Genomic DNA, 27,166 nt, shown 5'->3' on the forward strand with positions numbered 1-27,166 from the left:
TTGGACTTGATGATCTCTGAGGTCCCTTCCAACCCAGCCAATTCTATGATTCTCCTCCTCTCCCTCTCCTCTCCCTCTCCTCTCCCTCTCTTCTCCCTCTCCTCTCCCTCTCCTCTCCCTCTCCTCTCCCTCTCCTCTCCCTCTCCTCTCCCTCTCCTCTCCCTCTCCTCTCCCTCTCCTCTCCCTCTCCTCTCCCTCTCCTCTCCCTCTCCTCTCCCTCTCCTCTCCCTCTCCTCTCCCTCTCCTCTCCCTCTCCTCTCCCTCTCCTCTCCCTCTCCTCTCCCTCTCTCCCCCCTTCCCTGTGCCGTTACAGGTCGGACATTTCGCTGTTGCCTCCCTCGGAGCTGGGTTGAGCAGCATCTCCTCCCCTGAGCTGCCCCTGCCGTGGGGAAGGGAAGGGGAGTGGGGTGGGTGGGTGTTGGGGGGTGGCTCTGCCCCCTGAAGGAGGCGGCGGGCTCCGCGCCCCTTGGCGGCAGGGCAGGCTTGCGGGCTGGGCTCCGAGGGCAGCATCCCCTTTTCCGGGGGGGTTTGAGCAGCCTGCCCATCCCTTGGGTAGAAGCTGCGGGCTCTGTACCAAGCGGCTGTAAAAGTGTGTGTGACTGTTGAGTTGGCTCGGGTTTGGAAAGAACCAACAAACTTGACTGGTAAGAGCGATGGAAGTAGTTTTAGGGAAGACAAAGGTGGGCATCAGAATATTTCCTTACTCCCCCAAAAAATGTTGGGTGATCTGTGACATTGTATGTGAGGTGATGGGTCCCGGGAGTTTTCAGTGCCTGCTTTTCTGACTGTGAATGGCAGGTGCACGTCCTGGTAGAGCTGTAACATCTGACTGGTAAGCTTGATGGCATCCTGGCCTGTATCAGGAACAGTGTGGCCAGCAGGTCCAGGGAAGTGATTCTGCCCCTGTACTCAGCCCTGGTGAGGCCACACCTCAAGTACTGTGTCCAGTTCTGGGCCCCTCAGTTTAGGAAGGATATCGAGGTCCTGGAGCAGGTCCAAAGGAGGGCAACCAGGCTGGTGAAGGGACTCGAGCACAGATCCTATGAGGGGAGGCTGAGGGAGCTGGGGCTGTTCAGGCTGGAGAAGAGGAGGCTCAGAGGAGACCTCATCACTCTCTACAACTCCCTGAAAGGAGGGTGTAGCCAGGTGGGGGTTGGTCTCTTTTCCCAGGCAACTCTCAGCAAGACAAGAGGGCACGGTCTCAAGTTGTGCTGGGGTAGGTTTAGGTTGGACATTAGAAAGAATTTCTTTACGGAGAGGGTGATCAGACATTGGAATGGGCTGCCCCAGGAAGTGGTGGATTCTGCATCCCTGGAGATATTTGAAAAGAGACTGGATGTGGCACTCAGTGCCATGGTCTGGTAACTGCAGCGGTAGTGGATCAAGGGTTGGACTTGATGATCTCTGAGGTCCCTTCCAACCCAGCCAATTCTATGATTCTATGATTCTATGATTGACACCAGTACTTAGCTGATTGTAGTCAAAACCCGTGATAATAATTATTTAGGAAAAAAGCTGTCAGGCAGCTGCAGTCTTCAGAACTACTTAAAATGTGTTCCTCGGGTGAAGTAAAAAATTTACTCCTGTGATGCTGAGGAGTACTGTTTAGTGGTCTTGCTTAACTGGTTAATTTTTCATAGTGATATAATTGTTTTGATTCTTGCAGTTGATGGTCCTGGTGCTTATCTCGAAGTGTAGCTTAAAAAAGCTCTGCAAGTAGTGGAAGAAAATGTCACGTAACATCTCCAAGGAGATCGGGAAAGTAAACATTTCTAGCTCCTTGGAGTCTGAAGATATTAGCTTAGAAACCACAATACCAACTGATGATCTTTCTTCCTCTGAAGAGAGAGAAGGTACTGTTAAAATCACTAAGCAGCTGATTGAGCGGAAAGAATTGCTTCATAGTATCCAGCTACTTAAAATAGAATTATCTCGGAAAAACCTGATGATTGACAACTTGAAAGCAGAATATTTGACCAAGGTAAGAGATGCTGCTTCTTTTGTATTGTCTTGTCTTCTTTCTGTAGCTTTTACAATACAGTAGAAAATTCCATTCTGAGAAGTGTTTCTGTGAATTGCTTACTGGAAGTCTGTTTTTTTTTTTTTTTTTTGCTTTTTTAAAAAATTTTTCCTTAAACCTAGTTTAAAATCAGCTATTTCCCTGAAAAAGATCAGCTATAGAACTAAGTCATTTTTATTTTTAGCTCATTAGAGCAAAATACATATTGTTTTTTATGAAACTTTCACATATTTAGACATCTTATTGGACAATCCTTATTGGACTTCCCAGCTCGCAGGGCTCTTCAATTTTTTCTTTCAAGTTATTCTTTTTGTAAAATATGATTGAAAAATGACCAAGGCAACTACTTCATTTTATACTTGATTTCTTTATATGTAGAATGAAGAGCTAGAAGAGAAGCTCAATGATGCACTCCATCAAAAGCAGCTGCTGTCTTTACGACTGGATAGCCAGCTGGCATTACAGCAGGAAGATGCCAGGTATGATGGAATTAAAACAAAAAACCCTTCATCTCTAGTTGCTTGCTAATATGAAATCAAATTACTTCATGGAGAGTTAGTGGAGTTATGATTATGAATTGCAGGAATAACTTTTATTTTGCAGATGATATTAGTATATCCACTCTAAAAATGGCACTTGTCGTTTACATTAATTTACATATAAGTAAACTTGGATTCAGTTCTGCCTGAAGTTTGGGTTTTTGTTTCATTGTTACTTGACTTCACACTTGAATAGGAAGTTCTAGTAAGAACGTTTTCAGTACCACTAAAGAGCAAAAGGAATAGGTAGAGGGGGGAGACTTTCCATTTTAAACTGAATTTTAATAACTCTGCAGCCTGGATGACTTGGGAAAGGTAAGGGGATAATGTTTTGCACTTCAAGTTAGGATTTCTTACTGATCAGAAATGTGTTCATCTGATGATGTAGAAATTTACTTTCCTTCTTGCTTTTTTGAAACAGTTTGAGTTAACCTATAGCTGAATATATACTGGCTAGCAGGCCTCTCCAGAGTGCTTTGTCACTTAAATATTTTAACACCTGTAACAGGACAGTGAAGAAAGAAGAGCTTTACTTAATGCTCGTTTGCTACAGCAGAGGATGCACCAGCTTACAGGATGTGCCTGATCTGAAGTCATATTCTCTAGTGATCCTGGGACAAATTTAGGGATGTGACGTCACACCTGAGATTGGTTACAGCAAAGTTTTTCAACTAAGACCAGCTACCTGTGGGGGAAAATCTCTATCATCCTGCATGGGTTTTTGCAGCAGGGTGGAGTATTTTCATGTTGGCCATATTTAAATTATCTGAGGAGTGCTCAGTAAAAAAGTACTTATGTGCAGATTGTTGTTGATAGTCATAAAAAAGCTCAACTACTTTCCTTTCTCCAGTCTTTTCATTGGTTTTCCTGTCTCTTACCTCACTTTTCATCCCCTTTTAACAGGATTGTACACAATGTGCAGAATATATCCTTGTGTGACTGCTTTGCTGAGCTGGGATGTGATTTTGTCTTGCAGAAGCAAGTGGGGAGGCATCCCCTTGGAGTACTAGCTAGTTTTTTTTATTATTTTTAACAGTGTAGGAATTGCTGCATTTCGAAGAATGATTCAATTTTATTATGTAATCAAGAGTTGTAGCTAAAATTTCAAAAAAAGCAGCTGCCTTTGTCTGTAGTAAAATAAGTAGAATACTTTGAAACATCTCTGAGTGATGTGCAGTTTCTCTTGCTGTATAATACCTTGTCACTGGTAATAATAGTAATGGTAATGTTTCAAGGCTGGAAGTAAGGTTGCTTGCCTAAGTGTAGTGGTCTTTGTGTTTTTTTAAAAGGGCCCAAACTTTGTTTGTTACACTGGTTAGAAAATGAAGGCCATAAGCAAGTACATGGTGAAACTTGGCAAAACCCAAGTTAATGTTGCTATTGCTTTATTTGGTGATTTACTGGTTCCTTGGGTTTTGTGTTGACTTTTGACATTCTGCTTTTTAATTTTTTACTTTTAACTGGTAAATTAATGAATAAATTCAGTGGAGGTAAACTATAATTTCTCAGATTCATCTTTGTGTTATCAAAGATGATGAAGTTCCTGGCTTGTTATGTATCCTGTCTGATGATGATTGTGTAACCATGGTGACACAATCACTATTGTGCTAATTACCAAGTCTCAGAAAATTTTCATCTCTACAAAGTGAGCATAACTTGGTCTTTTGTCAGGGCATTGTGAAGGTTTGTCTGTTGCGTGACTTGTTACTTAATGTCTCCTGTTTTCAAATCAATCCCAAAGAAAACATCAGGCCCTAATGAAACAAGAAATGGAAACTGTTTTATTGAGACAGAAGCAACTGGAGGAGACGAATCGTCAGTTGAGGGAGAGAGCTGGAGATATTCGTCGTAGCTTGCGAGACTTGGAATTAACAGATGACTGCTATGAGAGGCTCAAGTCTCTTCCTGAAGATCAGCTTTCTATCCCTGAGTATGTTTCTGTGAGTATTGTATTTTTGTATTGGTTGAAAATATAGCTCTGTCCTGGGTCTGGCTGAGGTGGAGTTAAGTTTCTTCATGGCAGCCTGAATCTTGCTGTATTTTGGATTTGTGGCTAAAAGAGTGTTTGTAACATACCACCAATGATTTGGCTGTTGGTGGCAGTGCTTCCACAGCATCAAAGCTTTCCCTTTTCTGCACTCTGCCTCCCTCTGTCTGCTGTGAGCAGACCAGGGGTGGTCATGATATTGGCCCAGATTCCAGGAAAGGAATACCATCTAACATCATGCTCAGCAATATAAAATTGGAAATAGAGGGGTGTCTACCAAGGTGATCATTGCTCAGAGGCTGGCTGTGGGAGGTGGTGAGTTACTGTCTTTGGATGGCTTTTTAAAATATTTTTTTTAAATCGTTTCTCTTCACGAATTAAACTGTTGATAAAACTTGACACCTGAGTTTTCTGGCATTTATTCTTCCTACTTTCTCCTCTGTCCTACTTCCACTGGAGGTAGCAAGTGAGTGACTATATAGGTGCTTGGCTGGTGGCCACGGTCAATCCACCACAAGCTGTAAATTGCATTTATTTAGAATTAAAGGGCTGTGCATACAGTAGAAGCCAATCTATGCTCCTATGATTCTTATTCTTCCTCAATTAAAAACGAAAGAGCCAGATGTACTTCTGAACTGGTCTATCTGGTCCAGGTCCCAGTAAAGGGAATCTTTTAATCCCAGGTGTCTTAGAGGGTAGAACTACTTATGTGTTTTAAGAGGATGAAGCAAATGGGGTGTTACATGTGGTGGGTTCACATTGGTGATGTGAAATACAGCAAGCTGAAAATAGGAATTTGAAATTCAGTTTGCCAGAACCACAAGTCAAGATGATCCATCTCTTACCTTTCTCTCATGCTTTCCCTCTGGTCCTTTCTTATCTGACTAAGTGGAGGAGACAAAGTACACTTTATAGACTTTGAAGACTAATTTTCCTGAAGAAGTTTAGTGTGACTTATAGGTAGATGGAGGGGTAGGGAGGTATTCTGCTTTCAATAAAAAGGCAATGCTTTCACAGACTGTGGGATGTGTCCAGAGCATCCTGCCTTCCTTCTGACAATGAAGGGGATTTATACATGTAAACCTTAATGCACCAAAGTACTTACTTATGGAACTAATTATTAAGAAAACTGAAATAATATAACATTAAAAAGTTTAGTGCAGTTGTTGGGGTATAACTGCAGCATGACCAAGTTCTCTTGGTGAAAATCATGGTATACTGTGCTCTAAATATTTGCAGAGAAATAAAACTTGACATCCTTATCTCAATGATGTTCATAGAATTGTTTGACTTGGGACCTTTAAAGGCAGGTCTCTAGTCCAACCCCCATGCAGTGAGCAGCAACATCTTCAACTAGATAGGGTTGCTCAGAGCCTCATCCAACCTGAGGTTGGATGTTTCCAGTGATGAGTCATCCACACTCTTTTTGGGCAACTTATGCCAGTATTTTAACACCTTCATTGCAAAATCTTCCTTATATCTTGTCTAAATCTGCCCTCTTTTAGTTTAAACCCATTACCTCTTGTCCTGTCACAACAGACCGTGCTAAAAAGTTTGTCTTCCTCTTTCTTACAGGCTCTCTAAGTACTTAAAGACCACAGTAAGGTTTTCTTGGAGCCTTCTCCAGGCTGAGCAATCCCAGTTCTCAGCTTTTCCTCCTAGGAAAGGTGTTCTCCTCTGATCATTTTTTGTGGCCCTTCTCTGGACCCACACCAACAGATCTATGTCTTTGCTATACTGAGGACACCAGAACTGGACACGGTACTCCAAATGGGGTCTCATGAGAGCAGAGTAGAGGAGTAGAATCACCTCCCTTGACCTGCAGGCCATGCTTCTTTTGATGCAGCCTAGGATATGGCTGGCTTCCTGGGCTGAGTGCATGTTGTCAGCTCATGTCCAGCTTCTCATACATCCTAGGTCCTTCTCATCAGGGCTGCTCTCAGTTGCTTCATCCACGAGCCTGCATTCATACCAGAGACTGCCCCAGCTCAGTTGCAAGACCTTACACTTAGCCTCATTGAACCTCATGAGGTTCACATAGGTTCATTTTTCAGGCTTGTCTGGGTCAAGGCATCCCATCCCTCAGGCATGTAAACCACATCACTCAGTTGGGTGTCATCTACAAATTTGCTGGGCAAATCTCACTCAATTTCACTGTCTATTTCATTGATGAAGATACTAAACACTTATTGGAAACATCTCTTGAATCCAAAACTTGGACTTGAAAGTACTAGGAAAAATGTTAAGGCTCTGAGTGATTTAAAAAAGGAACACTTAGCTTGGGGCCTATCAGGTTATTACCACCAGACATTTTCTGTACCCACTGCCCTCTACAGAAGTACTTAAGGAGTTTTTTGTTGATTCCTGCATCACTTTGGTTGACAAAGCAGATTTTTAACACAAAATGAAATCCGTGTCAGCCTACTTGAAATTGGTGTGCAGGAAGCTTCAAGACTTAGTGAGTTGGTTGACATTCAGTAAAAAAAAGACTGTGTAGCCAGGCAGGACACATTCCAGGAGTTGGTAGCCTTGCCAACTGCTTCAAGTGAATCTGTCACAGCACAATTAGAGCGCTTAGATTATATTTGTGAGTAGAAAGGGGCTATAAAAAAGATGTGCAATGGAAGGGGTAAGTAACAGCCACCCTCTTGCCCTTTTTTATCTTTCTTTTTCTCTTGTGTTCAACCAGTAAATGCTACTTTTGTCTATGGCTTAAACTCCAGTATGTGTTCAGGTAAGCCCCTTTCCTCTTTACACTCCTCATTTTTTACTTTTGAGGCCAAATTAGGTGTCAAATTTTTTTTTCTGGAGAGAGCATTCTGAATTATACTGTAGTAAGATGCAATTTTCTACTTCTCCCAACTTCTTTTGGCAACAGGGTCAGCATGACCTGTGGCTATCAGTTAAGTTCAGTGATTGTTTATCATTACTTTGAGCTACTCAAGTGATACAGATGCTGTGAGGCTACAGAACTGTTTTGCATGCCCTATGTATGCATCTGTTTGTCTTCTGAAGTCTAGGAAAAGGATGTCGACAGGGAAAAAGTAATTTTTCTAATGCGTTTTTCTTCTCTGCTTACCAAAGGAGAAATACTGCATTTCTCAAGTAGCTAATACCTCTGGTTCCAGATCTGTATGCAGATAACTAGTTTGTTCTACTCTTATTAGAGGAAAATTCTCCTTGGTAAGAGTTCTGCTTAGAGAAAATTAGAGCAAGAAATCTCCAGGCTTTCTTTTTTTCTGTTGATCAGTTATAAAATGCTGCCTATAAAATGTTCTCCAGGACAGAAGTAAATGTATATAGAATGTTTACATTTTTTTGGAAACAAAGTGGATAAACAGCAGGAAGTGCTTAAATACAGGTTTTGTATATACTGCTTGCAAGTTTGAAAAACTAGAATTAAAATAAATGTGACTTGTTTTTCACAGTTCTTCCACAAAGGGGTGCAATAATGACATGTTAGAGCAAAGACTGAGCAATGCGTAATGTTAATGATGATTCATAGAATCATAGAATGGTTTGGGTTGGAAGGGACCTTAAAGATCATATAGATCCAACCCCCCTGCCTGGACAGGGACACCTCCCACCAGACCAAGTTGCTCAAGGCCCTGGACTTGAACACTTCCAGGGAGGGGGCAGCCACAACTTCCTTGGGCAACCTGTGCCAGTGTCTCACCCACCTCACAGGAAAGAATTTTCCCCTAATATCTAATCTAAATCTCCCCTCTTCAAGTTTGAAACTACTTCCCCTTGTCCTCTCCCTACACACCCATCTAAAAATCCCTACCCCAGCTTTCTTGTAGGTCCCCTTCAGATATTGAAAGGTTGCTGTAAGGTCACTTTGGAGCCTCTTTCTCCAGGCTGAACAACCCCAACTTCCTCAGCCTGGCTTCACAGGGGAGGTGCTCCAGCCCTCTGATCATTTTAGTGGCTCTCCTCTGGGCACACTCAAGGAGCTCTATGTCCTTATTATGTTGGGGACTCCAAGCTGAACACAGTGCTCCAGGTGGGGACTCACAAGAGCAGAGCAAGAGGGGGAGAATCACCTCCCTCAACCTGCTGGCCCTGCGTCTTGGTACAAGGACAAGGTTGGCTTTATGGGCTGTAAGCACACATTGATGGCTCATGATGACAAATGAAAAATGATGTTTTAAGCATCTTTCTCTTAAAATCACACTCTTGTTTTGAATTTATATGTAAAAGCTTCAGATTTTTTTCCTAGCAGTTTATAAGAATATTTTTTCCAGAAACAATATATGCAAAATTTTAAAGTACGTCAGGTCTTTGAACTGGTGGTTGGCAGCTGAATTGCTTTAATTTGTTAAGTTAAAGCAACTCCTTTGTACTCTTCTGTAAAAATTTTCCACCAACTTGTTAAACAATGGTATCTGCAAATTCTGTTTATTTGGTTTTAGTCACCATATATTTCAGTTGCATCATTTTGCTAACTACAGCTAGGTTTCCCTTTATTTAAGATAGCAGTTAACTGATGCAACTACTTTCACATGACTTCATGAAACAAAAGCCATCCACCCATTTTTAGCTTAGCTGTAGTTTTCCACAGACAATTTATGGTTTTAGAATCTAATGGTTGAATTTATCATTTGGAATTTTCATAACATTAAGAAAAAGTTACAGCTTATTTTGGTTTCAAATAGTATAGTATATATAGTATTCAAATAGTATATAATAATATTTTAAAAACCAAACACATCTTTAATTTCATTGGCTTTATGTATAAACTCAAGTCATAGCTGAGAATCCCTTGTGACCATCCTCAAAAAAATGAAGATAACTATACTATAGAAAACTTTCAAATTTTTTGCAATCAAAATGACCTTAAAATAGAACATATGTTCTAAATTTAAGCTTATGTTTCTTTTGCACTTGAAAGTAAGAATGAAAAGTGTAGCATGTACAGTGTTTGGAAAAATGTGAAAAAAACAGAAGACCCCCCACCGCTTTTTGGAAAATTTCACTTTTCTGCCTTGCTACTAATTTTCCAGTACTATTGCACACTTGTTTTATTGTATAAAGCAAACTACACCTGTGTTTACATTGGCAAATTTTCATGGCTTCTGTGTTTTTTAGAACTGTATGCTGCCAATTATATGGAATATTCCTGGGACTTTTCTTTGTCCTCTTCTGTTTACAGGTAGCAAAAGAGAGACCTGTTTTCCTTCTGCATGGAAGTGTAGTACAGCTTGCTCTTGAATACTTACTTTATCTGTGCTTTCTTTTATTTTTTCTTTAATCATATATCAAACAACATGTTAATGATGAGTATGGAGTAGCTTTTGCATGAAAATAGTACTTAATTATCTATTCTTTTCATCCCCCAAAATAAACATTTTAAGGTATCAAGTCTGGGAGCAATAATCCCTGTGTACATGTGTGGGGGCGTAAAAAAAAAACCAAAGCCCTTTCTTCTTTGTTTTGCACCTTTTAGCTTTTCACCTACTGATTTTGTGGTTTTACTACTGTCTTTCTTTTTTTTTTATTCAGTAGAAATGTTCTGGAAGAGTTTCATGGATCCGAGTCTTATTTGTTTGAGACTGTGACTGGAGCAGGGGAAGAGAGAGGAGTGTGTGTTACAGATTATTTTATATTTTTCGTCTCTTTTTATCCTTTTACAAGGCTTTTTTTCAGTGTTAATTTACCAGAGCAGTGTCTTACAGAGGCTACGCTGCACAGTGCAGCCGAAACCAAATAGTAACAGCTTATTGCTGAGAGTGTGTGTGTACGGTGTGTCTCGTGGTTCTTTTTGGTTATGTGCTATTCCTGCTTCCTTTGCTTGCTTTTGCTTTTTTTTTTTTTGGTTTTTTTTTTTTTTTTTGTTGCAGATTCAGCAGATTTTCAGCACAAAACAGGCAGAAAACAAAACAAATCTCCATTTCTACGTACCTCATAAAAATTTATCTTGGCTTGAGGGAAGTTAGCAAGTTAGGTTGTTTATTGCTAAACAGGCTTTTTTCACCCTTTTTTAAGCTATTAATCAAATAGGCTCTAGAACTGGCACAAGTAGGAGGATGAGACCATGTAGTCCTTTAACAGCTGTATTTTTAACTGGTCAGCCTGACTAGACAGACATGTATACCTTTACCACAAACTGATTATTTATTAGCTGCTACTGTCAAAGGCTGGGGAAGGAAACTGTCCTTGCTTTAACATTCCTGCCCACACACACCCTTCTGGTCCCAACCAGACTCCAGGTATGCACTAGAAATCATTTTGTGAATTGTTGTCATAAAATGTTGAGGTGATTTGTTTTCGGGATTATAGTTTTGCCATTGCAATTTTGCTAGTCTCAATTTTGAATTTATATCTTGTTCTTTTAGATCCGATTCTATGAAGTAGTCCATTCTTTAAGGAAAGAGCTAAGTGATCTACAGATGAAGAAGGAGAGCCTAACAGAAGAATTAAGTGGGTACAAATCCCAGCTGAAGTGTCTGACAGAGGTCTGTGCCCCTTCATTATCTCAGTTAAGAAACGGTATAAATATGTATGTGAAAAACAAAAGATCATTATTCATGCATAAGATATAAAAGCTTTTTCTGCTGTGTAAAAATGAGGGGAAATCTCCTGTATACATCCTTGCCTAACAGCTGAATTTATGTTATGGCTACCCTGCAATATTTGCTCATGACACTATTCAGGTTAGACTTACCAGTTATGTTGTGGTTTCTGATGGCAAGGTTCAAGGTTGAGAAGCTGAGACAGGTAATTTTTGAGATGGTGCCTTGGTAGTAATTTGCTGCTTCTTTTGTTTTAATTATACAAAAATGAATTTTTTAAAATAATTCTTTGGAGTTTTATCTTTCTGTTACACTTTTCAACTTTTTATAATTTATTTTCTCTAATATCTAGTAGAGAAAAAGGTAATTTGATTCCAGGTAAGGTATAAGCCCCAGAAGTAGAGAAACAAACTATCAAAATATATTTAATTTTTATTTTCTAAGAGTAGAAGAGTTGAAACAGTATAAAGAGACTGTTGTTTCTAAGGTACTTACAACTACTTATTCTTAGTTTGTATACATCTAGGATGATTTGTATTTTAGCTAAGTTCTGCATAAATCTTGAGTTCTGATAGGACAGTTTAAGTTACTTGGATTGTATTTATCCAAGTCTTGGCTACCAGGGATTCAAATATCACTGGCGTCTTACTACTGAAATTATTCTTTACTTACTACCAATTTACTTGTGGAATAATCAGTTGTTAAGAGATAATATTAATTTCACAAGATAATTTTTCATTTTCATAATCTTTTTTTCGTTTTCATTATCTTCTTCACAAGATAATATTTCATTTCTATTTCATTTCTCTTTCAGATTGAACTAGGAAAAGTAGTCAATAAAATATGTGCATTTCTGTGCTTCGTCATTATTTTGTCATGATCTCTGGTCGCAACCGAGATTAAATTTATCCTGTTAACTTTCATTTACACAAGCATTTTCATTTGTTGTACATTTAATGAGCTCTGATTTAATAAAATTCTACAGGAGGGTTTTCAGTCTTCTGAGAGTTGACTGACACTTCTGTTAAGTTTTGCTGCAGCAATTTAATGAGATAGTAGACTATATTAAAGTTGTAATAGAAACAACTTTCTTTGTACATTGACCTTCGAATATAGAAACTTCTAATTTTGTTCTTTTTGTACCACATGGTGGCAGTATCCACCTTTCCCACTGATGTATTTTTCAAAGTTTGAAGTTCGATGTGCTTTGCTTTTGATGCTGATCAGAAAGGACTAGAATGTTGCCTTTGTTGAACTGAGGTGGTTCTTTGAATGTGTATACCTTGTCTACATAATCATGCTTAAAATAAGAGATAGCTAGTGAGAATGAAACCTTGTTTAAAAAAAAAAAAAATCAGGGAAGAGATCCAGATCTTAAAATCTCACAAGAAAAAAATGCTTACAGTTGTTAAATTATTCTTTAGAATTTTCAGGTTTCAGAGAAGATCACATAATGCAGTTTTTCTGTATGTACAAAAAAAAAACCCAAAACCCAAACCCAAGTCTTCACCCTCTATTTTATGTGTAGAGATTACATGTTTTGGATATTTAATGAAACGTGACCTGATATGAAGTATTTTATGTATGGAAATGCTTACGAGTCTCTAGAGCATATTGTTTCTGACAAGTTCAGACTTTACCTAGGGACTTGATAAGTTGTCACTATAGAAAGACACCTCAAGGTGTTTCAGGTAATAAGGCAAGAGGAGCATCATCAATACATGAGGGTACATTAGAATTTCTGATGTTCTTACTACACAAAACCTAACATACCTAAGCATCTCTTACAGTTTATAAAGTGGCTTCAGTGTGTGCTGTTGAGGTAACTTATTTATTTGAGCTCCTTCAATAAGGTCAAGCTTTATTACAAGAAAGAAAGAAAGTAGGAAAGAAAGCATGATTTCATTCAGAGATTTACTTAAACTCTTACACTATTCTTCTAATGTTGTTTTGTTTGGTTTTGTTTCTTTTTTTTTGTAGTATTCCAATCATTATTTCCAGTTACATGAAACGTGGTTGCTGAAGTCCTTTGCCTGGTACTTAACTTACAGTATTTAAATCCTTCTGGTTTCCCATCCAATCTCAGAAGAATTCTGCTGGCTTTTCTTATTGTTCATGGCTGACAGACTCAGTCTGTATAAGTTCTATACATGTAGATATTCACCCAGAAATGAAGTCGTAAGAAGTGTAACGCTTTTAGTGAAGTCTGTCTTAGACAACAAAGAATTGAAAGAGCTTAAAGGAAAATCCAAACTTATTTAATGTCTTTAAGCCAGCTCTAGGAAAATTTGAATGTGAAATGAATTCATCAAATGAGGCAACTGTCGTATAACATACCAGCTATATTATTTTGTGACAGGATGTCTGTAGTCCTTTAATTGGGTTAAAGGAAGTGAGCTGTGATTTTACTTTTGGAGTTTGAACATAAGATGCTTGGATTATTTTGTTTTCTCTTCTAATGAGTCTTTATATACTGTTTTGTGGGAAAGCAAAGGAGCAAATAATAGCATTCTCTGAATGCTATTGTGATGAGTCAATATGGCTGAGTAATGGTTATATAAAAGTAGGTCTTCAAACCCACTAAATTTTTTTTGCTACCTGCTACCATATTGATTTTTTTTTTTTTTTTTGCTTCCTTGTTTTGTTTTTTGGTTTGTTTGTTTGGTTGGGTTTTTTTGTTGTTGTTGTTGTTTGGTTGGTTTGGTTTGGTTTGGTTTTTTTGTTAGGGGAAAACAACCCAAACAAAATTCAAACAAAATTAATCATTGGCTCAACAGATCTAGCCTGGCACAAAAGTGAGTGTAGGGACCTTGTATTGTGGCCTCTCAACCAACTGGCTTTATAAGCATCCAGCTGTACCAGCCAGGAAGCTTGGTTCTATAAAAATTGAATTGTCACAGTAGCCTCGTAGAAACTAGTTTTCTAAGACTTGACACATTCACATGCTCTTTATTTCTAGGCAACTCATTAATTCACTTGTATTAGAAAAACTGTTATTTCCATCTTCAGGGCATAAAAGACATTTTCCATAGGTTTACAACCTGTATCTGTACTCCAGGAGTATGAAAATATATTCCGGTGTTCAGAAGTGGCAGAAGGCCCTAACTGTGTATCAGACCATGTTGGCACTCATTTAATGCTTAGAATGCTGAGGAGTTAGACCACTAAAACTCTGCAACTTTCCCAGTGTCATGGGGAGCTGCTTTGCCCAACTGGCAGCTCTGAGTGAAAACCTATTTCTAGCACTGGAACAAAATCTGATAAACACAGTGTCAAAAGATCTTTGTTGCTACTTTGTGTTTTTAAAGTGGTCAATATAAATGGTTCTGCTGTATTACCACAAATTTAATGGTTCTCTCAACACAACTTCTAATCTGTGGTACAGACCACTGAGGTTCTTCTAATTCTATTTGTAGCAGCAGCAAGCTGGGGGTAGGTAGTGAAACTGGTAAAAGTGATGGGTTTTTATTGCATTGCTGACTGATCTGTTACCAAATGTGTATTACAGATTCCTTTTACACCACTCTGTACTTCAAGTACAAGTAATGTTGGCACCCACCACCTTTGGAGCTACAGATAGAGAAGAAAGTTTTATTACCAAGAGCTTCTGAGAAGCAAAACCAGCTTCTGATTTGTATGTTCCCATGCTGAACATCAGTGTACTATTTTCAGAGTTGTTTGCTTCCAGAGGGCTTAGAACCTTCCCTCAAACAGATGTAATTTACTACTTGCATGTTTCTCTCAAGGCTGGGAGAGAGTCTGAGAAGGAAATTCTGCATTTGTTTGTAGCTCCAGAAAATTTAGTATTGCTTTCTTCTTCTGGCTCTGAGCTTCGTGGCAATATTTTACTGGAATTCTGATAAAATTGTATAGAGACTGGGCTTTCTTTCTTTAGGTTTTGGTTGGTTTTTTTTTGTATAGTTGCCTTCAGGAATTGCCATCAAATACTATAGTATGACAATTAGCTAAAAGCTATGGTTAGCCTAAAAAAAAGGCTGTGTGTGTGTAGGACTAAGATCTCTTCTAAGACTCTGTCTCTGAATCAGGATTAGTAGCTGTCAGGTTTTGTTAGACATACCTAACAATTTTCTCAGCCATAATGTTACCCAACTGGAGAAGAAAAAATGTTCCTATAGTCTTCAAAGAATGAGCTAAGCTATTGTGCTTAAAGGTTGGCACTAGATGTACCTGCGTGTTGTAAAATTGAGCAACTGTTGCTGCTCCAGAAGGACTGTGTTGCCTAAGATGTCTTCTGAAGTTTGCACATCTGTAATTAAGGACTGCACTCTAGAACCCTTCCCCAGCCCCCTGTCACCAATTCATTCAAGCAATGCTTTGATTACTTCCTGTCTCTCTAGAAAGGACAGATGAGGCCTCAGTCTAGGTGAGATATGTGTCTTCTTCCCTTCCTTATTGTAAATATTTATCTTGTTCAGGTAAAAAGCTACAAACAATGATATTCTACCACTAACTGTTAGCTTGTGGCAGCAGTTTAACATGGAAATCGTCCAGTTTCTTTCTCCCTATTTTTATATATACCTACAGCTGGTATAGGCTGCTCATTGTTTTTCAGAAGGACAAACTAGCTTAATTCTAGTTTCAGTGTAACAACTTCAAGGATTCTTTTCACTTGAGAGTATTTCAAGGACAAACTAGCTTAATTCTAGTTTCAGTGCAACAACTTCAAGGATTCTTTTCACTTGAGAGTATTTCACTGAAGATTCTAGACAGCTCAGATCCAGAGAGAAGGAGCTTTTTATTCTTGCCACTTTCTTTTGCAATAAAGGCACTTATACCAAAACTTTTCCTTCTAACCTTTCTTGCAGAGCTTCCTTATTTTGTAAGTAACTGAACACTTTTGTTTGTAATTTTTAGTGCCCCATCTACAGCCCTTGGCAGATTACTAAATTCCTATCAACATACTAGCAAGAGTTGTCTTATTCATCCAGTTATGTATTACTTCTTCCTGACATTTGGGCAGCTGAATTCAAGTAAATTTATGCAGTAACTTTTGAATGTATACAGTGTAAGTAGATTGAAGTTAAATGTTATCTTTTCTGCAGCACCTCATCCAAATAACTTGAGGGAACTGGTTTTCACATTACATTAGTGTAATAGCTTTACATTTGCCTAGGGTCTTTAGATACTTTAGGATATTAATAGAAAGAACTGGCTTGTGTAAGTGATCCTTGAAAGATGAAGTTGTGAAAGTAGAATCACTTTCTTTAATACAGTTATCTGTAGAAAGTGTGAAAAAGTCATGCTACTTCTGCTTGGCTGGCTGATTAATCTTTTCCCTGCGCTTCTGTTGTTTATCTTCTTATTCCCAAAGGCTTTTTGAAAAATCAGCTAATCTCTACCATGTATTATGTGTCAGTAACTTTGTTCAAAAAGTACATCACCCAGTTTTTGTACTTGAAATCTAGGTGGGTGTTCCATTTCAGTGACTGCTAGCAGTTGCTATTCATTCCATGTGGATGATAACAATGAAGCTTAATATTATAAAACTGAGCACTGTCATTAGGTCTTTAATTTCTCTACCAGACTGAGTTTTAAATGGTGCAGATCAGGCAAGTTCAGAATCTTCTTTATTGCCACATCCATCTGTTGACTGTGTTTGTAAACCAAATGGAAACACTTCTTGGTAGGGACTGCGTCACATGCTCTGTAGAAACCACCTCTGCTGGTTAATACTGGGTCTCTTGGACAGCTATGTTAACAATTTCTTTAGGCCAACGTTTGCCTGCCTGTCTCACACAGGACAGGTTGGTTTGTTTTAAATAGGGCATCTATCTGACTTGCTGCTCTTTACAGTAGCAAAAATAAGAAGCTGAAGAAAAGCCATGCATTGTTTACAGGATCATTGCAGTCATGCTCCATCTAAGGAAGTACTGTTTGACCTTTATTTTTTTAAGGTTTATGCACTTACTGAAGTTATTTTTATTTACTGGTATTATTTCCAGGACCTTGTTCATGTCCTTGAAAGTGCTCTGTATCTTGATCCTTTTAAGAAGTCCTCTTTTTGCTTCAGCAAGACAAAGCTGTTCATCAAGACTTCCACCCTATCTCTCTTGAAGATAAATTGAAAGATAAGTCTGGTCCATTGCACAGATCTTAAAATCAGTTCAGGGAATATGGACATTATTATAAACTAAATTAACTTCACCACATGCAGAGGAAGGCTTAGTCTTCTAAGCACAAGCAGCCTGATTGTCTTTAAGGTATATTGCTATAGAAGCCCAGAAGCCTGTGTATCTGCTGCCTGGAGATACGCATACCATGTAGGGGTTTTTGTGTGTTAGCCTATAGACTTTGTTAGCTTACCTTGCCACTTTTTTTCCTGTAATTAAAATACAACTTTGACACCTAAAAGATTAGGTAGTTGTAAAACAGTGACCTATGCAGTAGAATTAGTATTTCTTTGGGAATTACGGTAAACTTTAAAAGCCAAATGAAACCAAACAACCCCCATGTTCTGTAATTATTTGTTTAATAGCTTGATACTGTAGGAAAGTCTTAGCATCACTTTTCAAAAGTGGAATTTACTTCCCCCCCAAACCAGAGCAAACCAGAGTTGTATTAGTCATATGACAGTATCATGACATTAACAACTGATTTGATAAATAAAAATCAAACCCTAGTTTAGGTCTCAGGTACTAGAACAAACTAATTTTGTAGTTAGTTAGCTGTTAGTTGGTGCTTTAGAGGTGTTTATGAAAAATTTGTCAAGAGGTTAACTGATATAATTTTATATTTTCAGTAGGTGTATTCTAGCTGCTAAATGTGTAGTACTGTAAGAGCTGTAATATCCCACCCTTTGAAGGGCCTATGAATTCCATCAAGGTATTAGCAGCAGAATGGCACAGAATATCCACAGAGGAATTGTATCCTAACTTAATCTTTCAATTTGCACTTAAAAGTTAAGTACCCTTACCACCATTTCCTATGGCAGGAGGAGTCTTTTTTGCACTGCATAACAGGGTACTCACACCTCTATGTGAATCTATAGTTAACTTGTAGATATTACCTTTAAAAACATCTAGTATAGTTTACCATTATGATAATTCCTATATAAGTGATAGTATGCTAATTGGTTTATGAAGAAAGTGTTCTACAGTGTTGATTTGTTTAATGTATAGCCATTGATTAGGCTAAACAAAAAGTAAGCCATATAGACCAGTATGTTGTGATGAGTAACTGCTGTGGTTTTAGATTACATGTTTTTAATGATACACCATACAAAATCTTCAGGAAAGCTTTCAGTGTTGTAATTTTGTGATTGTGATGTAATATGATTTTAATGCAAGTGAAAATTACTATCTTTGTAAACTATAAAATGAAAATTTCTTAGTTACCAGGAGTCTATTTAGTAGCACAAGGAGCTTTCTATAGTGTCTTACAAGCATTCAGGTCTTGTTTTCAAGTATGTATTTTATCAGTCTTTCAGTTGTGGTACAAATTTGGTCAGTGTTTCTTTTGTGTTTCCATCCCTATCCTAGAGTATTATCCTTGTTTTCATTTCTCCTAGGAAGCCATGTTTAGGAGTCATCCACTCCATCTTTGCTGTTGTCATAAGCTTTTCTTGTCTATTAAAAATGAGCTGGACACCATTTTCTATTCTATTTCAGTTTAATTTGAAAAATCATGCAGTGATACAATGTCTCTCACTGCAAAATAAATCTAATGTGCAGCTGGTTCAGTAATCACATCTTAAGACAGTAATTTCATTTTTATATTCACTTTTAAGTGAATAGTACTGTGATATCCATTTGGTGTAATCAAATGCAGTTACTCTATCTCAAGCATACATTATTAGTTATCAAGCCTGCTACGTATCAACCATGGCAGAAACAGAATTCAGCAATACTCTGAGAAACACAATGTGGGAAAAATGCAGATATGCATGGGGATATTCTCAAATTTTTAACAAGTAACTCTATGCTTTCCATCACTTTCCCTTAATACAGGTGGATGAGCATTACTTTTTGTAGCTTTCATGGAGAAATTAGTAGGAAGAATTTGGGACAAGCAAGTAAAATAAGCTGTGTGGGAATAAATACCTACTATGTAGAAAAAAATGAGAAAGGGAGTAAAAAAATTCTGCTATGCTGCTATGCCTGTGGGAGTGGGGGGAAAGAGTAAGATGACTGAGGAATCTGTTTATAATCAAAAGGAAAAACCAGTGCTTTAAAAGATGAATGCTTTCTGTGTGTTCTCATGCTTTCATCCCTTTTTCTCGTTCCCATAGTAGTCTCTCAAAGTATATGAGGAATAAGAAGGCAAAATGGAAATTGACTGAAATTTTACATGCCATGACAGATGTTTCCACACTTCCTGAACAACTAATCCTCTTTTTCAGTCAGACTAGTAACAATTATCTTCACAAATAAACTTTTTTGAAAATGCTGTAAAGGTGGTGTGACTTCTGTGCTCTTACTGTAGGTTTATAGACCATTGACTATGTATTTGAGGATTTCTATTCTTTGAAGTTATACTAATGGACAAATTCAATATAAAAATAGATTAATTATAGAAAATAGATACATTAATCAATTAGAATAAGGTAAAAATAAGTAGAGTATAACTTGTTACTTGGTGAGGTATGCTAGGTTTTTCAAATACTGAGACAAATGAAAATATTACCACTTGAATACTCATAAGAGGTCTTCACAAACTTAGTTAGTGATTGCTTTAAGTACAGCTGTGATCATTTGGTCATTTCAAAATGTTTTCCCTTCTAGAGCTATGAAGAGGAGAGGAGGAATCGCTCAGAGCTGGAGTTAAGATGCCAGCGTTTAACACTGGAGCTGGCTGACACCAAGCAGATGATCCAGCAAGGTGATTACAAACAAGAGAACTATGATAAAATAAAAACGTAGGTATCTCTATAGCTCAACCATTCTACTAGAACATAAATGTTGATATATAAACTTCAACCTTGATTGACTGGAGTTTTAATTTGATTTTTGGTTTATATACACCACAAAAACTTTTCCTTACATTAGTCCACTAGCAGTTCAATTATCTCCTGTAGTATACTGCAGTTGTAAGATAAACAGTGTTTTGAAATCTCATGCATTAGATTACTTTCCTAAAAGTTTATATTTAGGGATTTACTATGTCTTCAGAAAAGCCTACCAGTCTGTAGGCTTATGTTTGGCAACTAAATAAGTGGGAGCTGTTGATGCCAAACATTTTAGAACAAGAACTCTTAATATTTAACAATTTAAGGTATCCTTGTAACCATAAATTTGAAAGAATTGTTATGAGAACTCTTTGTCAGAGAATTTTAGGATTACCATAATGAATTGGTTGAACTGCAGGAAGTTCCAGTGTCTCTCCTCATTTCTGAGATACAGATTTTAGAGTTCTAGCCTGTGCTTTGAATTCCCATTTCTAAACAGAAATTGCTAAATAGTGAAAATGGACTTGTTATATATACTCTCATAGACATATACTTCTTAGTCCAGCTCCCAAATGGATTTTTCAGTGTGCTTGCAAGTACTAGAAGTCTGGCCTTTGGCGTGTTTTTTGGGTATTAGATTAAAAAAATGGGGATTATGAATAGAACTAACACCTCTTCAGCTCCTTAGTTGTTTGTACTGAATGAACACAGGCACAGTTACTGACACAAATGACTTTGCCACTAAGTCATTTGAAGGAGCTCTGTCTTCTGAGTAACTGTTCACAGCTATATGTACAAAAAAACCCCTTGGAATCTACCTGGAAGCTTGTTGCAAATATGATCGATGCTATGGTTTGCTTCCCATGTGGAACTGCATGTTAATAAGTGGATTGTAATAACTTCCATGTGAATGGCCTCAGTGTTTAATAGTGTATGTTTAAAATAGTCTTGAGTTGAAAAAGGCATGAATGAACGTGCCAGAACTATATTTGAGAGAGTAGGTTGTATTCATCTGGGTAGGCACAAGATGAGAGGGAGGGGAGAGCACTGTTGGCATGACTGCATGAGGACATTTGGGAGCACTGCAGGAGTTAATCACTTCCAGGCTCATTTCTGCCTCTAAAAATGCTATGTCAAGTCTTGAAGTTCTGGTGTACTACAAGTTATCTCAGTTTTTAATGCTTACTATAAAAGTGGTTTGCTTTTTTCCAAACTGCGAGCTCATACTGGCTCATTCATTCACTGTTCTGACAGGGTCAGAGTGGAGACATAGAGCTGCTTCTTTGTGCATATGGAAAGCACTCTTATTCAGGATGCCAACATATTTTTTTGGAGCTGTCATGTACATTTGAATATGAGAAAAGCAATAAAACCCTCTCTGGTATCAAGGGGGTGTATACAACTTAGAACAAGTATACATTGCTCTCATTGATTAGGAAAATGAAAATAAAGTTACACTTATTCTCCATCCACCTTCAATGTCTGTGAAAATTTCAAGAGAATGTAATGAGAAATAGCATCAAAAGCTTGAAAATCTAAAAGGATGGGCAAGGGTACTTACAGCACTTTTCTAAAAGGAGAAATGTATGAAGCCCAAAATTACACTAAAGAAGAATAATCAAAAGAGGATGAAATAATTTTGGATGGGAATTCAGGATTATTCTATTATAATTTAGGATATTTTTTTAATATTTAGAAATGAAGAAAATTCTTTCATATAATAAGATGCACTTGCAAGTGCTAAAGGTAAAATTATCACCAATTGCCTTTTGAATGACTGGTTGAAGGAAGTCAGTGTTGTGAACTGAAAGAAGGCTGGGAAATTACAAATACACAGCAGTCTTGTTTATTACACTTTATGCATTTAATAGTTTCACTTTGTTTTAACAGTGAACGTGATGTATTTGAACATGAATTGACAGAACTCAGAAGAAAATATGAAATATTAGACATTTCACACAAAGCACAAGCTAAAGAAAGAAATGACTTATCAAAAGAGGTAAACAAAGTTCTTTTAGCAATTGCCTGTGTCTTTAGTTGGGGAATTTGATTATTTGTCTAATCAAGTCTGTCAGGATCACCTGAAGAATGGTGGAATAATTTAGAATTAGCATGGTTGTCAGGGGACCAGCTGGTCAAGCCCTCTGATGCACCACAGAGCCAACCTAGGTCAGGTTGCTTAAGTATTTGTCAAGTTTTTAATATCTCCAGGGATGGAGATTTCACAGCCTTTCTGAACAATCTGTGTCAGTGTTTGTCCACCTTCTTTGAAAAAGTTTTTGTGAAATCTAAGCATAATTGTTGCAGCTTTTTTATAGAATCACAGAATGGTTTGGCTTGGAAGGGGCCCTAAAGATCATCCAGTTCCAACCCCTCCTGCACGAGCAGGGACACCTCTTACTAGAACCAATTGCTCAAAGTCCCATCTAACCTGGCCTTGAACACTTGCAGGGAGGGGGCATACACAACCTTACTGGGCAACCTGTGCCAGTATCTCACCACTCACATACTGAAGAATTTCTTCCTAACATCTAACATAAGTCTACCCTCTTTCAGTTCAAGGCCATTTTATCCCTTTTGCTCTCACTTCATGTCCCTCCCCAGCTTTCTTGTAGGCCCCCTCAGGTACTTGAAGGCCACCATAAGGTCTCTTTCTGTTGCATCTTGTTCTGTCACAAAGGAGGCTGCAAGGCTGCAGGGCACCAAGAGCCTGCCTCTGTGCATTTCAATGTAAATAGCAATAGGTGAAGATAATAAGACTTTGCTCATCTAGATTTCTCTTCTGAAGGCTGGTAAAAAACCCATTTCTTTCAACCTCTTGTATATCATGTGCTACCGACCATGGCCATCTTGGTAGAGCTTTTCTGGTCTTACTCCAATATGTTAATTTATATGTTTGTGAGGAACTCAAAATAGCACATGACACACCAAATACAGTCTCACAAATACTGAACAAAGGATATTAATAATTTTCTTTGAGGGACCTTGGAGTTTGAATTGACAGGAAGCTGAGCATGAGCCAACAGTGTGCCCAGGTAGCCAAGAAGGCCAATGGCATCCTGGCCTGTATCAGGAACAGTGTGGCCAGCAGGTCCAAGGAAGTGATTCTGCCCCTGTACTCAGCACTGATGAGGCCACACCTCGAGTACTGTGTCCAGTTCTGGGCCCCTCAGTTTAGGAAGGATATCGAGGTCCTGGAGCAGGTCCAAAGGAGGGCAACCAGGCTGGTGAAGGGACTCGAGCACAGATCCTATGAGGAGAGGCTGAGGGAGCTGGGGCTGTTCAGTCTGGGGAAGAGGAGGCTCAGAGGAGACCTCATCACTCTCTACAACTCCCTGAAAGGAGGTTGCAGCCAGGTGGGGGTTGGTCTCTTTTCCCAGGCAACCCTCAGCAAGACAAGAGGGCACGGTTTTAAGTTGTGCCGGGGGAGGTTTAGGTTGGACATTAGGAAGAATTTCTTTACTGAGAGGGTGATCAGACATTGGAATGGGCTGCCTCGGGAAGTGGTGGATTCTCCATCCCTGGAGATATTTAAAAAGAGCCTGGATGTGGCACTCAGTGCCATGGTCTGGTAACTGCAGCGGTAGTGGATCAAGGGCTGGACTTGATGATCTCTGAGGTCCCTTCCAACCCAGCCAATTCTATGATTATATGATTCTTCAACCTATTCTTTCCATTGTAGCTAATAACAGCCCAGTAGGCACTTGGCTTTCATTATAGCTTTGGGGGACATATTTCTGCTAAGTTGTTGATTTATCAGTCTTAAATTGTCAAGTAGCATATGCATTCTTAAACAGCAAATTTAGGGTGATAAAACTGCATTTAGATGTAATGAGTAGGGAGTTGGTCCACCCAGCACCACTGTCATGCTCTTTGGCTGTTTTCTGAGCATTTCCACCTCGAGTAGATGGAGGCTACTCTCTCCCACATAGTTTTCTTCTTGGAGTAGTAAAGATCTGATCTGGTGATTGAGAGACTCTGATTACAGAGATTGACAAGATAATCATGTTTCTACTTTGGCATCAATTCAGCCTTCTATAGCAACACCATGCTACGTGAAAGTCAAAACAAGGCATGCATAATGCTTTTGGTCCTTGGTGCTGGCCTGGAACATTACCTTGCTCACCACAGTTGTGACATACATAGCCTCAAAACTAGTAGTTTTACCATTTTTTTATGGAGGAACGATCCATACTCTGAGACTGTTGTAGCTAGTAGGACAACAGGTCGACACCGAGACTCAACATCAATATTTCTGACATAGTACTTTCCAGTACTTCACTACTATTTAGATACTGTGGTAAGGTAAGGGGCACTTCACCTCTTTTTCATGTGCCAGCTACCAATAATAAATAACAAAAAGTCTTAAATTATAATTTCAGCATAAAGCTTCACCAACTTATGTTTTAAGTGTAAAATTTTTTTTTTTTTTTTGGTTCAGGTTCACGGAAGAGTTAAAATGAAATCAGAAATCTGTGTACATAGGTTTAATATTTATCTTGAAGTTCATGTTAAACTGTTCTTTTTATAGCTGGCAACCATACAACAATCCCTCAACTTGTTGCAAAAAGATAAAGATTATCTTAATCGCCAGAACATGGAGCTTAGTGTTCGCTGTGCACATGAGGAAGATCGTCTTGAAAGACTTCAAATTCAGCTAGAGGATGCTAAAAGAACTAGGGAAGAAATGTATGAAAAATATGTTGCATCCAGGTAAGTTATTGTGTGTTTGCATCCATAACTAGGCAAGTTACTTAAATGTTTTACCTCGTTTCTTGCACAAATCTTGTTTAATTAAAAACAGTTTTAACATTCAGGAAGTTGGTCTGTATTTGTGTAACTGGAAATGGAACCCTTCAGTTGGATCTTAGTGTGTATCAGGAAAAATTTTAAAATCTTTTATGTAAGACTATAGCAGTGAAGATGCCAGCATTGAAAGTTTATGGCAACTATTCTCTCAGGTTTATTATAGAAATTTACAAAGAGTTGTAATTAATTACAAAAGAGAGAAAAACTCAGAATTAGAGGTGTGTGCTACATATATATTCCCCTAGGCATCAAATTACTTTTATTAAAAACAGGAGTATTTGGAAGAAAATCTAAGCAATTATTGAAGGATAAAGTATGTTTAATTTTCACTAGTCTTAGAATATTGTATTTTTTAATATCAGCTTTTAGAGCTATTGGTCTTATATAGACTGGTATTCAGATTCTCTAAATGTTGCCTTGAGAAAGAGACTGATCATTCTGTGCTAGCTAAAAGGGTAAATACTGTCAAATGCTTATGCAGTTTGGATTGGTATAGATAAATACTTGGGATGTTGAACAGGAAACACTATGCTGTTCAGCTATGTGTCTTGATACATATGTAATACTATACCACAAAATTACGTGGACTATCTCAAATTGGAAGAAACCTATAAAGATTATCCAGTCCAACTCTCTGCTCCTTGCAGGACTACTTAAAACTAGATCATATGACTAAGAGCATAGTCCCAATTTCAAACCACACAAAGATTTTTCTCATTCAGAATTCAAGGTTAGCCCTGTTGTTACTACCCTACATCTAGATGCAAAAAGAATAGAATTTCAAAATATATCCAAAGTTGCATCAAATATTTGCCTGTATGTAATTCATCAATGAACATAAAATTGGGGGGTTTCTTACTACTGTTAAAAAAACACCTGTAGATTGCATGAGTAAGCTTAGAGTATGAAGTAGGTTTGGCTTCTCTTCAGCTGCTTCATTCTGTTTGAATCAAGAAGGTGAAACTGAAAACAGCATCTATAAATTTTGTGTTCTTGTATGGCTAAGATGAAATGTGCTAATATGACTCCCATAGGACATCTAAAAGACAAATTGTTATCTAAATGGAAATAGAGTGCTCTTCTGAAAACTATCAGCTCTGGAGTTCTAGCCAGTATCAGAAGTGATTTTAACACTATTTTTCCTTTCAATAAAGTCACTTTAACTTTCTCTTTTTTTCTTTCTTTTTTGAAAGAAAGAGGTCTGAGCAGTCTTCCTCTAGAAATGTGCTTGTAAATAAAGACTCGTAGATAGATTCCTGTTTCTAGAAAACCACTTTGAAACACTTGCCCTGTAGGAATGATGTAGAGGCATCATTTTGTACAGAGCTGTCTCTATTTGAGGTACCTAGGGGGAGATGTATGATATTATTACCCCCATCTTACAAAAGAAATCTTACATTAACATCTTTACATTTTCACACCATGAAATGACTTACTCAAGGTTCATCAGTGGGTCTGCAGCAGAATCTTGAATACAACCTAAGCTGTGCCAAAGCTGCAATTATGTGAAAGCACAAATGCAAAAGAAAATCCTGGATGTGTTAAATCTTGAAGCACAATCCAAAGTTGCATTGAGATACTTTTTTCACAGTATAAACCCTGAAGAATATAGGTGGTCTGGAAAGAAGCTCAGTAAAGCTTGATGGAACAACTTGGTAAGGGAAAAACATTATTAATTACTGCTCAAGCGAAAGAACATAATAGCAGGTCAGGAATAAAGATCACAAATGATGGTCCTTTGATTCAGCAGTGACTCAGTTGATGTTTATTGAAAGGCATTGGCACGGCAGACAAGCTGTATGCTCAGAATATGCTCTTTATTATACTATTTGGATTTTTAATAATCATAAACATCACTTTTAACTATCTTTTGGTGACATCGCTGTGGGTGTTCAAATCTTTTCCAGATTCTTCTGAGTTTTTTTTCAGTCAACTGACTTCTATCAATCTTGCTATGGGAGGGAAAGTGTAATTTCTGCAATTAAATTTATTTTTGGCAAGTAATAATGGTAGTAGCAAACTGGCTAAGTATCAAGAAAATGGTACTGAGGTCCTGATCTTCAGTGTTTTGTTTGCTTTTCTACAGATTGAGCCATATAATATATAACAAACACTAAAAGTTTCTAATGGGGACCTTACCTTCCAGTACAGCATGTTTGGTGCTTTGTTTATTATTGTATACTCTTCATTGTATCAAAGATCTTCAAAAAGTGTTTTGTAGTGTGATGTACCTCAGGAAGGAGACAAGATAAATTTAATTTTACCTTGAAGGGTCAAGTGAAATTTTGTGTCTTAATAGAAAAACAGGAAAGCCCAGTAGACAGCAAACATTGGGACTTTTGATTGTTTTGGGGCTTTTAGTTAATGTGAAGGAATTTTTGACCAGCTCAG

The 27,166-nt window shown here is 38.0% G+C and overlaps 1 protein-coding gene across 4 annotated transcripts in view; it reads left to right on the forward strand.

Annotated features, from left to right (window-relative positions):
* The window catches only part of PIBF1 (progesterone immunomodulatory binding factor 1), a 112,691-nt gene that overhangs the window by 527 nt on the left and 84,998 nt on the right, over positions 1-27,166 (forward strand). For 3 of the 4 annotated variants that reach the window (XM_071740800.1, XM_071740832.1, XM_071740821.1), the window contains exons 2-8: positions 1,667-1,981; positions 2,399-2,499; positions 4,301-4,499; positions 10,885-11,004; positions 19,803-19,936; positions 21,857-21,965; positions 24,498-24,679. In XM_071740800.1, the coding sequence (XP_071596901.1) occupies positions 1,730-1,981; positions 2,399-2,499; positions 4,301-4,499; positions 10,885-11,004; positions 19,803-19,936; positions 21,857-21,965; positions 24,498-24,679 (1,097 nt within the window). In that variant the 5' untranslated portion in view covers positions 1,667-1,729. Of the gene's footprint in view, positions 1-483; positions 645-1,666; positions 1,982-2,398; positions 2,500-4,300; positions 4,500-10,884; positions 11,005-19,802; positions 19,937-21,856; positions 21,966-24,497; positions 24,680-27,166 lie in introns of those variants that run through there. The other variant, XM_071740810.1, reaches the window with a different exon arrangement.

Source organism: Heliangelus exortis, chromosome 1, assembly GCF_036169615.1.
Source record: "Heliangelus exortis chromosome 1, bHelExo1.hap1, whole genome shotgun sequence".
Classification (NCBI taxonomy): domain Eukaryota; kingdom Metazoa; phylum Chordata; class Aves; order Apodiformes; family Trochilidae; genus Heliangelus; species Heliangelus exortis.